This window comes from Zootoca vivipara, chromosome 1 (genome assembly GCF_963506605.1).
Source record: "Zootoca vivipara chromosome 1, rZooViv1.1, whole genome shotgun sequence".
Classification (NCBI taxonomy): Eukaryota; Metazoa; Chordata; class Lepidosauria; order Squamata; family Lacertidae; genus Zootoca; species Zootoca vivipara.
The window spans coordinates 3,352,776-3,366,254 of NC_083276.1; the positions used below are offsets into that span (position 1 = coordinate 3,352,776).

The 13,479-nt window shown below is 48.5% G+C and overlaps 1 protein-coding gene across 10 annotated transcripts in view; it reads right to left on the reverse strand.

Moving 5' to 3' along the window:
- Positions 1–13,479, reverse strand: part of NIN (ninein) — a 108,085-nt gene that overhangs the window by 37,557 nt on the left and 57,049 nt on the right. For all 10 annotated transcript variants that reach the window (XM_060270724.1, XM_060270714.1, XM_060270695.1 and 7 more), the window contains exons 6-12: positions 10,529–10,568; positions 8,900–9,087; positions 8,649–8,795; positions 7,424–7,591; positions 6,469–6,605; positions 2,842–2,982; positions 1,767–1,941 (exon numbers count right to left, since the gene is read on the reverse strand). In XM_060270724.1, coding sequence (XP_060126707.1) covers positions 1,767–1,941; positions 2,842–2,982; positions 6,469–6,605; positions 7,424–7,591; positions 8,649–8,795; positions 8,900–9,087; positions 10,529–10,568 — 996 coding nt within the window. The remainder of the gene's footprint in view (positions 1–1,766; positions 1,942–2,841; positions 2,983–6,468; positions 6,606–7,423; positions 7,592–8,648; positions 8,796–8,899; positions 9,088–10,528; positions 10,569–13,479) is intronic.

Below are 13,479 nucleotides of genomic sequence, written 5' to 3' on the forward strand. Positions count from 1 at the left end.
TAATTATCAGCATTTATAGTTTTGTTTTGGTTGTGGGTTTTTTGTGTGTGCGAAACTGGTGTTTATTCCTGTAAACTACTTAGAAAGCTATTTTGGTTGTTGTTTAGTCATTTAGTCGTGTCCGACGTTTCGTGACCCCATGGACCATAGCATTTTGGTAGTAAGATCAATCGATCAATCAATCAATCGATCAATCAATCAATCAATCAATCAAGGAGTGAGCTCGGGGGCAAGCAGCTGCCTCTCAACCTAACCTACTTTGCGAGGCTGTTGTGGGGATTAAAATGAGGAGGGTGAGAGAACCGTCTGAGCTTCTTGAGCTCCTTGGAGGAAAAAAAAAGGTGGGATATAAATGCAACAAATATGATTGGCCTCTGTCTGTCCTGCAAGGCAATGGAGTGCTCCTCTGGGGGTGAAGTTAAACCGCTGTGTTAGCAGCACCGAAGTGACCTCCCTGGCGTGCTAGCCTGGGCAGTGTGTCTGGAGGTCCTGGGCTGCCCAGATGACAAGACCTCCATCTTGACCTCACTGATGTGGTCCAAAGGAAAGCAGAGCAAGATGTTTGGCCCCGGCTTGGCTGCAGGAGTTGCCACAAGGAGTCATACAAGGCTCCAGCCCAACTGCCTTAGGGACTCCAACCCAGATTTGTGTGGGGTTTACTCCTTAACCTTTTCCCTAACCTATCCCATAAGGCAGCAGAGGTTTAGGATCAGAGTTCTCCTTCTCCTAGATGGGCTCCCACCTGCACCTAATGCTATCTTTAGCCGTCTCGAGCACAGTTTCTTTCCTTAAATGGAAATTCTGGACTTCGAAGTCATTTTCTTTTATTTGTTTATTGTTCTGTATTGTATTGTGCTTATTAGTGTTTTAATTCATGTGGAGTGTCTTATCTGAGTTGATACAGCAACCGAGAAATTTAGTTGTTCACGCAAGGAGACAATGACAATAAAGATTTATCCTATCCTATCCTCTCCATCTTTCCAAAAAGGTAAAGGGACCCCTGACCATTAGGTCCAGTCGTGACCAACTCTGGGGTTGCGCGCTCATCTCGCATTATTGGCCGAGGGAGGCGGCGTACAGCTTCCAGGTCATGTGGCCAGCATGACTAAGCCGCTTCTGGCAAACCAGAGCAGCACACGGAAACGCCGTTTACCTTCCCACTGTAGCGGTTCCTATTTATCTACTTGCATTTTGACGTGCTTTCGAACTGCTAGGTTGGCAGGAGCTGGGACCAAGCAACAGGAGTTCACCCCGTCGCAGGGATTCGAACTGTCGACCTTCTGATCAGCAAGCCCTAGGCTCAGTGGTTTAACCCACAGCGCCACCTGGGTCCCTCTCCATCTTTCTATCAGTGCTATTTCTCCAGCTTATAATGGCAGATGCTCTACCACCCAACTACCTCCCGAACTCTCCTCTAACTCTGGTAACCTACTTTTAACCAGCATCTTGGGAGTAGGTTTGCAGCTTCTTGGTTACAAATGCAGACGCAAAAAAGGACATGAGTGCCCATAGTCAGTGCTATTTTTCTATATAAAGAGAGAGAGAGAGAGAGATGCTGGAACTCACCATGAATGCCTCCCTCTTTCTCTTAGAATGGCAAAGGTGCCCACCTGAGAGATGCCCAAGTTCTGGAGAGTTCCAGTTGGAAAAAAGCCCTTGGGAGCTTGGATTACAGGACCCACTGCCTTTATTGAGATTGAGGAATGTGGGTTGGCCAGGCACCGTGGCTCCTGTGAAGCCTCATCTCAGACGCCCTTCCCGCTCACCTTCAGCGTCAGAGCCAGGCAGTCCCGCAAGTCGTTCTCCTCGGTCCTCAGCTTCGCCATCTCCTGCTCCAGGTCGGCCTGCTGCTTGCTGGCTTGCTGCTGGATCTGCTCGCGCTCTCTCTGCAGCTCGCTCTTGAGCGCTGCCACCCTCTCCTTGTACTCATCTTCCAGCTTGCTGCACACACAGATCGAGAGAGGTTGCTCAGGATCAAGCCCTCGGCTCACCAGGGACCAGTAGCCTGGTTCCTGAAGTTTAACTTGTTCGGTTTCTGTTAATTGGTTCTCATGGGAAACTTACAGATTCTTGCTTCACACAATTAACTCAAGGCAGTGTCAATTTACTCTTGGCAGAAAGCCAAGGTCTGCCTGACCTGGAAACTACTCTCTGATTGGTTAACGACCAGCACTGAACTCTGTTATCTAGGAATGCTAGCACAGTTGTTTCTTGTTGGGTGTTAAGTGTAGGAGTGCTTTGTGTGGTTGGAGAGAGAGAGACAGAGAGGATTTATTTTGCTTTGCTTTGTATGCAGAAACTCTGCTGGTTTTATTTTCTTTTAATAAATACTGTAAATAGTTATTCTGCATCTAGCCGACTAGTCATTTCCACCTCAACTAGCTTCTGCACTGTGCAGGAAAACTCTGCTACGTTTGGGCTAAAGCCACTAGAGCTATGCCTGACACTTCAAAATTCTAAGATAACTGGAGTCTCCTTTCTTGTCATTTGACTCCATCGGCTTGGCTCCTGCCCTCGGGAGCAGCGGGAAACAAGCTCGCTCCACACCTCCCATGCGGCAGCCCTTCAGATATTTGAAGACGGCTCTCGTGTCACCTCTCTGTCTCCTCTTCTTCAGGCTAAACACACAGAGTTCCCACCCTCTCCCACGGACATTCTGAGCATGTGCAAAAAGCAGATCAGGAACGGGACCAGCCCAGTCAAGCTGCCCATCATCTATGGCCCTCCAGTTGCCCAGCCTGGCCAGTTTCTGCTTCTATGTTCCCAAGAGGTCTTAGGGACCCTTAAGTGACTGAGATGCTGTGAACGGAGAAGGGAAATCCCGAGAAGGGGGCAAGCTACCTTAGGTTGTATTCGTTTTGGCGCTCGATGGCAGAGTGCCGCTCATCCACCTCGGAGGTCATGAACAGTTTCCATTTCTCCGCCTTCTCCAAGTCCAAACGGAGCTTCTCCTTCTCTCGGGCTTCTTGGTCCGCTTGCTCCCTAGTGAAGGGAAAGAAGCTCTGCATTATCAGACATGCCTGCCTGACCCCAGCTAGGCCTGTGTTAGTGGCGAAGAGTTCGAAGAGTGTCTCAAGGCAAATATAAAAGAACTAGTATCTTGAAGCCCGTTAAATTAACGGGTGCTAGAACATGCAATTCCCCCCGCCCATTCCCCCCTCTCTCCCCCTCCCTTCTTTTCTCCACCCACACGTGCCGGGACTCTCCTGGGCTGCCACCAGCGCTGCTCCTCTGTCGCTGCTCCGCCTCCTCCTCCTCCGCTGCTGCGGTCCATGCCTAGGCAGGGGAGGGGGGAAGGTAGGGGCGGCCAGGGCCCTCTTTCCTTCCTGCCCTCCCCCTGGGCTCGAGCCTGCTTTTGCGAAGGGTTAGTGGGGAAGGATGAGCAGCATCCCTCCGCTGCCACCGGCTTCTTGCTGAATGCAGCGGAGGCACAGGGTAGCAGAGGAGATGCTTCACGGAGCAGGGAAAGAGGGGCGGGCGGCGGGCGGCTGCCACCCGCCCCTCCTTCCCTGCTCCCTGTCAAACATCTCCTCCCCCCCCCGGGCTGCTCTTCCTCCCCCCCCATGCGCTGTCCCCGCTTCTGTCTGCCTCTGACCCTGCACCATGAGGGAAACGGTAGGCAGAGGGGTGGGGTGGGGGAGAGAGAGCGCGTGTGCGTGACGCCCGCTTGCTGCTGATCGTCGGGGGGGGGGGAGCGTAGGAGAGAAAAAAAGGGGGGAAAGCAGCCTCCTTCTCCTCGCCTTTCCCAACCCACCCAGAGCTGAGCCCGCCACACGCCAGGTGGGGGGAGGGGTTGGGATGCGGCGATGGGGTGGGGGTGGGGAACGGCGGCGGCGGCGGGGACACGAATGCCCCGGCGGTGGCGGGGAACGCGCGCTCGTGTCTCAATCCCTCACGGTCCCTTCCCCTCGCGCCATTAATCGGGAGGCGAGGCGCGGAACGGCAGTTTGGAGGGGAAGCCGTTGAGGGAGAGAGAACCGCATTCCGCCCGCCCCCCCCGGCTCTGTGTGTGTCCAGTCTCTGCGTCCAATCCCTGTGTCCCTGGGGCACATGCTCAGTAGCGCGGAAAACGGGACACACAGAATCTGGATGCAGAGACACAGGGACTTTATTATATAGGATGTGGTATAAATACCAACAATTGGGAAACACTGGCCTGAGAGCGCTCTAATTGAAGAACAGTCATAGGCTTTGAAGACACTCGGACTCAGGACGCAAGGTAGAAACGTGCTAAGAGGAGAACACACTTGGCAAATCCACACCTGCCCAGAAACCAATGTCCCCACTGTGGAAGGATGTGTGGATCCAGAATTGGCCTCCACAGTCACTTACGGACTCCCTGTTAAAACTGTGTTTATGGAAGACAATCTTACTCGGCTACAAGGGATCGCCAAAGAAAAAATGGCAAAGAGACTGAACTGCGGATCAGGAAACTCCGGGTTCAAGCCTCGCCTCTTTCACAAACTCACAAGGGACACAGACGCATCACAACAACAAGAACTACATCAACAACAACAACAACTTTATTATTTGTACCCCACCCACCTGACTGGGAAAGGAGTACGACAAGGTTGTATATTGTCTCCCTGCTTATTTAACTTATATGCAGAATTCATCATGCGAAAGGCTGGACTAGATGAATCCCAAGCCGGAATTAAGATTGCCGGAAGAAATATCAACAACCTCAGATATGCAGATGACACAACCTTGATGGCAGAAAGTGAGGAGGAATTAAAGAACCTTTTAATGAGGGTGAAAGAGGAGAGCACAAAATATGGTCTGAAGCTCAACATCAAAAAAACCAAGATCATGGCCACTGGTCCCATCACCTCCTGGCAGATAGAAGGGGAAGAAATGGAGGCAGTGAGAGATTTTATTTTCTTGGGCTCCTTGATCACTGCAGATGGTGACAGCAGTCACGAAATTAAAAGACGCCTGCTTCTTGGGAGAAAAGCAATGACAAAGATAGACAGCATCTTAAAAAGCAGAGACATCACCTTGCCGACAAAGGTCCGTATAGTTAAAGCTATGGTTTTCCCAGTAGCGATGTATGGAAGTGAGAGCTGGACCATAAAGAAGGCTGATCGCCGAAGAATTGATGCTTTTGAATTATGGTGCTGGAGGAGACTCTTGAGAGTCCCATGGACTGCAAGAAGATCAAACCTATCCATTCTTAAGGAAATCAGCCCTGAGTGCTCCCTGGAAGGACAGGTCGTGAAGCTGAGGCTCCAATACTTTGTCCACCTCATGAGAAGAGAAGAATCCTTGGAAAAGACCCTGATGTTGGGAAAGATGGAGGGCACTAGGAGAAGGGGACGACAGAGAACGAGATGGTTGGACAGTGTTCTCCAAGCTACAAACATGAGTTTGACCAAACTGCGGGAGGCAGTGCAAGACAGGAGTGCCTGGCGTGCTATGGTCCATGGGGTCACGAAGAGTCGGACACGACTAAACGACTAAACAACAACAACACCTGACTGGGTTGCCCCAGCCACAATACAATGAAAACACCTGGCTTCCCCCAAGGGAATCTGGCCATGGTAGTTTGCCAAGGGTTCTGGGAACTGCAGCTTCTGTAAACTTTTAAAGACTTTTGCTTAAATTGCCTTCAAGCGCAGGCAGTCTAGAGCAAAGGCACTTGCTTTTTGAGAGTCTCCCTCTGATCGCTTATCTGCATTGGATTATGAAAATCTTGGAATAAGCAGAGATGGCAAAACTGACGGCGTCGATAAGAGATACAAAATTAGAATCTTTTAAAGTAGAGTGGAAGCCCTTTCTAGTCTACATAAAAAGTTATTTCCCATCTGCAAAGACCACAGTAGGGTTTGAAGTGTAAGGAAATTGCAGAATATATTAAGAAACATGTTAGAGAGAATGAAATTAGAAAAGGCGGGACCGATTTTGTATGTCATTTGAGTCATAAATTTCAACACTGGGTGAGTGGAAAGTCATTAGCTTTGTTGAATTGGAATATAGTTGTTGAGTAACAAATGTAACTTTCTATATGGAAAAAAGAACATTATTATTATTATTATTATTATTATTATTATTATTATTATTTCAAAAAGGCATGCCATTTGCATATGGGATCTCACTTGCACAGCAGAAATTCCCCTGCTTGTCCTCTCCCCGTATGCCCACCCCCAGTTCTGCTCTGGAGACTTGGGGGAAACCCCAGACAAGACTGGGGAGACACAGGCGGGAGGAGAGGAAGGAGAATTTCCATGGCAAAAGGGGGGAAGCCTTGAATGAACGGGACAACTTTGCTGGATAGCTTGGTTGGTAGAGCGTGAGACTCTTAATCGCAGGGTTGTGGGTTTGAGCCCCACATTGGGCAAAAAGATTCTTGCATTGACCAGAAGGCCCCTTCCCACTCTACAATTCTTTGATGCTATCTGAAAATTTGGGTAACAATCCAGAAACATAAAAAAAGCCCACATATTTCTTATTCAAAAATTACAAACTTACATTAAATGTCGGATCTCTGTTTTGAAGCTGGCCAGCACAGCCTGGTATATTCCGTTCTTTGAAATGAGAAGCTCATTTTCCAGGGCGAGAGTCAATTCCGTCAGGTTAATTCTTCCGTCCAGGTTGAAATCCAAGGCCTGCCAGACAGCAAGAGGAAAGAATTCCCCATCAATTAAAAAGCTGTATCTTCTTTTGGCTGTTTAGCTTTTGGGTTTCCAACCAGTTATCTTTGGTGTTATATAGTGATCTAAAATAAAATGTGAAAATGCCAAGGCAGCCGTCGCCACATTGAATTTACCGTTTTGGCTTACCTTCCAAGTCCTGGACTGCAGAATCCAGGACCGGCAGCTGTGTGACACCGGAAGTTGCGTCGACGTAACTTCCGGTGCCGCTTTGCCCTTCTATGGGCACCAAAAATGGCCGCCGGCGGCTTCAAAAGTCACTTGCATGCATGTCAGGAAGTGCGTCGACGCAACTTCCAGTGTCGCTCCACCCATCTATGGGCACCAAAAATGGCCGCCGCCGACACCGGAAGTCGCGTCTATGCACTTCCGGACATGCGTAGATGTGACTTTTGAAGCCAGTGGCGGCCATTTTTGGTGCCCATAGAAGGGCAAATCGGAAAGAAAAAAATGGCCACCGGCAGGAGAAAATAACGGAGAAAAACGGGAGATGAAGTGATACAGGGGACCACCGGGAAAAGGTAAGTAAAAACGGGGGTTTCCCGGGGAAAACGGGGTGCTTGGCAGATCAGGGAGGCTTTTAATGTTTAATAGATTACTGTGTTTTATTTTTCTGTTGGAAGCCGCCCAGTGTGGCTGGGGAAACCCAGCCAGATGGGCGGGGTATAAATAATAAATTATTATTATTATTATTAGTAGTAGTAGTAGTAGTAGTAGTATTACTATGTGTTTTGGATGTGCCGCGGTGGCCGAGAGGCAGTAGAAGCGCTTACCTTCAGGATCTCATGGCTGTTCTCAATTCCTTCTTCCTGCCAGGCGTCAAGGATCTGCTCTACCTCAGCATAGCCCATTCCGTCATCCAAGTTGGAGAAAACGCGGAAGCCGATGGTGCTTGTCATTGCCGAAGGCGTGGTGGTCCGCCTCCCGCATTCATCAAAGGACTGAGAATGGGAGAGAGAGAGAGAGAGAACCACAGGAATGTAGAGCAGGAAGGGATCTCAAGAGTCATCTAGTCCAGCCCCCTGCAATCATCGGTTGTGCTGAAATTCCAGTGCACAAAATTCTGCCCCACCTAGAAAATTAGCATGTCAGGGTGAAGGCTGGTCTGGAATCCTTCTTCCTAACATGCTAGATATCTCAATGAATTGTTTTTGATGGGAGAGACGTAGCAGAGGTATAACTTTAATATTTCCTGAAAACCACTTGGATGTTTTACTGCAATCAAGCGGTACATATATTCTGGGTTTCTTTTTTAAAAAAACAACAACACCACACCAAACAATTCTGCTCGGTGTGGTAGTTTTTCTGCCTCTCTCATGACACTAGACCTCAGCAACACCAAATGAATGTTGGGAGATTCAGGAGAGACAAAAGCAAGTATTTCTTCACCCAGCTCACTATTAAACAACACCAACAACAGCAACTTATTATTTATATGCTGCCCATTGGACCTGGGTTGCCCCAGCTGCTCTGGGCGACTTCCAACACACTAAAATGGTATTCGCTCCCACAACAGGAAGTGACGGCCGCCAGCCTGGATGGCTTTAAAAGATTAGAGAAAGTCACGGAGGCTATGAATGGTGTTTTATACTGTTTATACGGTTTATGCTGCACTTAGAATCATAGAATCATAGAGTTGGAAGAGACCACAAGGGCCATCCAGTCCAACCCCCTGCTGAGCAGGAAACACCATCAAAGCATTCTTGACATATGCCTGTCAAGCCTCTGCTTGAAGACCCCCAAAGGAGGAGACTCCACCACACTCCTTGGTAGCAAATTCCACTGCCGAACAGCTCTTACTGTCAGGAAGTTCTTCCTAATGTTCTGTAATGTTGTAATGTTCTGTTCTGTTATTGCTAATTATGGTGTTTTGGGATTCATGGTGCTTTGTATGGTGCTTTGGGATTCATTTGAATGAAAAGCAGCATAGAAACACAATCAAATCCAACTGATTTTAGAGCATTGGGGTGGGAGGGGAGTGCATTTGAGGTGTCTCACCTGCATGGAGAGATGGCGCTTGAGTTGCCTGTAGGGGGTCGAAGCCGAAGGTGGGAGAGGCTTCCCGATTTTGAAGAAGCCGTAGAAGAAGTCTTCGATGCTCATTGTTCCGTCGTGCTCGAGGTTGCGGAAGACGTCCTCTGCCACCTGAGAGGGATCAAAATACACCCTCAGATAGAGCAGGAAAAGGGGAGAACCACTATATCTGCAGCCAGAATCGAGAAGAAGGGGAAAGTGCTCAGGACGGGTACCTGCATGTCAACATTCTGCAAGCCGTACTGTTTGCAAATGGAGACCAGCTTCTTCCTGCTGAGATGCCCGTCTCTGGAGATGCCTAGGCTCTCGCAGACCTCGTGCAGCTTCTCCTCTATCCAGTCTTGAGTGGGGGAGATGTTCGGGGAGGCATTCGGGTCGTCGGGATTCCAGAATCTCAATTGACCTTAAAAGTGGGGGGGGGGGGAGAATAAGCTTGTATTGAAAAAGAAACAAAGTTAAGAAAAAAGTACTAGTCGCTCAAAGCAGAAGGTAAATCCACGAGGGAGATTCGTAACGGCTTGATCTACTGAAATCAATGTTGCCGGATGAAGAAAAGCATGTTTTATCGGGAGCCTAAATGAAAGCATCGTTGGTGCCCGTAGAACATCTTTGGTGGGAAGGGCATCCCAGGAGCAGGATGTGCAAGTTCTGACTTGCATCGGAGACCAATCCAAATAGGTGCTGGCTTTTATATCTTCAGAAGCATCACTGCCATTTTTTTTTTTTGCCTCAGTAGGCCTCCCTGCAAACAGAGGTCTTTTACTCCAGGCCTACTCAGTTTTGCAAAACTGGTGCCCTCCAGTCGGCTGGGATTTGTAGTCCAAAACATTTGGACCAGGTTGGCGAAGGTTGCGCTAATTTAATTAGTTTGCAAAGCGCTTCTGCCATCACCCTGAGACTATAATGAAGTGCAGGCTGAAGCTCTGCCATGTCCTCTCCCAAAAACATGCTTTAATTTTCTTCTCTCTTTTCGGGGAGTTCTGGAGAACATGAAGGCTCACTCACAGCCTATACAGTTTTATAGTTCTAGTGTGGATTCCACCCCTCCCCAAGGAGATTAACATCACTACCTTGATATGAAAGGAAGGAAGAAAAGAAAGTATCTGTTTGTCTAGTAACAACTGAATTGATTCTAATATGTTTCTCTTCCACCCTCCCTTGTTCAGAGAGAGAGGAAGCTGGGGCTGAACTGGGCACTGGAGCATGATTCTGAGCTTTGCACTCCAGCATCCCTTGCGAGTTTGCAAAAGAAATTCTGGGGAGCGTGTGGTGAAGCCGCTCAAGGCAGCTAATGTCTTGGGACAGATCGGACCTCTCCATAAAAATTTATATAGCAAGCGTTAGTATGCAGGAGCACCCCAAGAGCATGTTGGGAAATAAAGGATGATGTGGGAGGGGGGGTGATTGTGTGTGTGTGAGAGAGAGGCAGGGGGCAGAAACAAGGTGGAGAAGAAAGTAAAGGCAAATGAATGAATAAATACAATTTGAGGGCAAGGCGACTTCTGGGTTGGCGAGAGGTTCCTATCCCTGTAGGAATGCTGGAACTCAATTTAAATGGCAAACCCAGCAGAAACGTTGGCATTCTGATCCGAAATCCCACATTTTGAAACGGCCCGTTTTCAAGGCAGAGTGTGTGTGCTAGCTGCCCATTTTGCAGCTCCGATTTGAAAGCGCAAGAACACTAAAAAAGCATTCATTTCTCATTCTATAGCTGCCCTCCCTAGAGTCCATTATACTTAAAACATTTATTTGTATTTATCAACTTAGGAGGAGGAAAACACCTTGTCCCTAACTCCATGAATTAGGACAAGATCCGCAGAGGGGCTGCCGCCCTCCTCTCTTACCTTCGGCCTCATACTCCTCGCTGTCTTGGGATCTCCAGTGCTAAGAGAGAGAGAGAGAGAGAGAGAGAGAGAGAGAGAGAGAGAGAGAGAGAGAGAGAGAGAGAGAGAGAGAGAGAGAGAGAGAGAAACAGAAATCAGCTTCCTCCGATAAATGCAGGTGTGGACAGTGTAAAGGACGGGAAAACCCCATTGTTAGGCATCCCCAAACTTCGGCCCTCTAGATGTTTTGGACTACAATTCCCATCTTCCCCAACAACTGGTCCTGTTAGCTAGGGATCATGGGAGTTGTAGGCCAAAACATCTGGAGAGCTGCAGTTTGGAGATGCTTGGCCCAGAGCAACAAAACCAACCAAGAGTCTGATTTTGGCACCTTAGGTTTTTTGCAGAAGATTTTTGGCAGAAGATGTTTTACAAGCCAGACAGGCAGTGCCAGATTTATGTATAAGCTAAACTTACGTATAACCTATAGCTATAGCTTAGGGCCCCACTCTCATGGGGCCCCCCAAAAATTTTTAGTGGGGGGGGGGGGAACTGGAGATAAATTTCCAAAATATATATAAAAAAATAAAATTAAACCTACATACAGCAACCGTGTTTTGTGTTGTGTAGGCTCCTATGATGTACATCATGGGCCCCGCCTGCTAGCCTGCTCCCTCAAATATCACTGGTTTGCTCATTTCTATATATACAGTGGTACCTTGGTTCTCAAACTTAAGCCGTTCTGGAAGTCTGTTCCAAAACCAAAGCGTTCCAAAACTAAGGTGTGCTTTCCCATAGGAAGTAATGCAAATAAATTACCATATAGCATATATTCAACACAAAAACCAGCCACAATTTGTTGCTGACAAAGGACAGCCGGACATATACAGGGCCCCATTACCTTCAGTAGCTGAGGGCCTCATCCAACCTAAATCCGGCCCTGCAGACAGGTATTATGTGCTTAGGTGGCTGCCTCCATGTATTTGACAGCTCCAGGCCACAAAAAAATTCTATCCCAACTCTGGGAGTGACTACCCTTTTTTGTGGTCTGGTCTACCTTGCAGGGGGAGTTGAAACAATGGCTGAAATCAGAGTTCCAAGTGCTTGAAACATGCCTCCCTCCCCGCACGATCACACGCTGTTTGCAGCAACTTGGAGCCTCTTTTCCGCTGTGTTGGCAGGGGGTTGGACTAGATGACCCTTGGGTACCCCTTTCCAGCTCTATGACTCTATGACTCTTCTGGAAAATGGGCAGAGGTAGAGGCCTCAAAACCTCCCTGCACATAGCCACATGGATTTACCCAGTGATGAGCAGCTCCCAGGGCAGGCTGAGGAGGAGAAACCCCTTGCCTATATCTAGGTAAAGGGACCCCTGACCATTGGGTCCAGTCGTGACCGACTCTGGGGTTGCGCGCTCATCTCGCATTATTGGCCAAGGGAGCCGGCGTATAGCTTCCAGGTCATGTGGCCACCATGACAAAGCCACTTCTGGCGAACCAGAGCAGCACATGGAAACGCCGTTTACCTTCCCACTGTAGCGGTTCCTATTTATCTACTTGCATTTTGACGTGCTTTCGAACTGCTAGGTTGGGACCGAGCAACAGGAGCTCACCCCGTCACAGAGATTCGAACCGCTGACCTTCTGATCAGCAAGCCCTAGGCTCAGTGGTTTAACCCACAGCGCCACCTGGGTCCCATTGCCTATATCTAGGAAGCCAGAATAGGTGTCATTCCAAGGACACACCGGCTTGCTTCTCTCTCCTCCGGCTAAACATCTGTCTTTCCATGCAGAACACTTTTTAGCTACTGTAGGAATCAGGCAGCGGAGGCTCCTCCCATCTCTCCAAGCGCCAGACGATGATAATTGGCTGGTTTATTTTTGAAACATGAATCAAAGCAGTTCATACGCGTTCTTGAAATGATACAACATCCCCTTTCCTCCACTGGGAGATGCAGCCCCTCAGCCGCTCATGAAACAATTCACTCCTTATTTATACAAAGCTGGGGGGGGGGGGAGGACAACAATCCAGGCTCAAGCTTCCAAAAGGGTGGAATTGGCCGTTAATGTTCTGTCATTTAAAAAAAGATGTTCTTTTTTTTTTTTAAATTGCATTCATGTGACGGATGCATTTGAAAGCAGAGCCACCGAGCGCTCGGCAAAAACTGGCGTCATGAAAATGTAATGCTGCTCGTTCAGATTACGGCTAAAAATGCCATTAATCTACTGGAGTAGCCATGGAAACTGGATTAGGTCACTCTAATTTTCAGAACTCCTGTTGCATGCTTGGGCTCCATAATCTGAAAGATTGGTAAATGGGGGGGGGGGGTTGAGGGAAACCCCAAACTCAAATAGGGAAGTAGAAAGGCGTTGGGCTGAGATCACTGCAGGTAAAGTGTTCGGAACAGCAAACAGGAAAATCAGAAGTTGCTTTATTTTTATTAATTTATTCAATTTATACGCCACCCTATACCTGGAAGTCTCAGGGCCACAACATATAAAATCAATCCAAAAGCAATAACCCAATAACCTCCCCCACCCAAAAGAAGCCACATTCTAAAAGGGTGTTGGGTGTCAACAGGATCAAGCAAAGGCCTGTTTAAAAAGGAACGTGTTTGCCTGGTGTATAATGAAGGCGCAAGGTAAACCTCCCTGGGGAGAGCATTCCACAGACGGGGAGCCACTGTAGAGAAGGCCCCGTTCTCGTGTTGCCACCCTCTAGAGGAGGCAGCACACGAAGCAGAAGGGCCTCAGATGATGCTCTCAGGGACCGGGTAGGTTCATATGGGAAGAGGTAGTCCTTGATGTATTGCGGTCCTGAGCCATTTAAGGCTTTATAGGTCAAAACCAGCACTTTGAATTGGACCCGGAAACTAATTGGTAGCCAGTGCTGTCGGACCAGGATCAGTGTAATATGCTCAAACCCTCTTGCTCCAGTGAGCTGAATTCTGCACCAGCTGAAGTTTCCGAACTG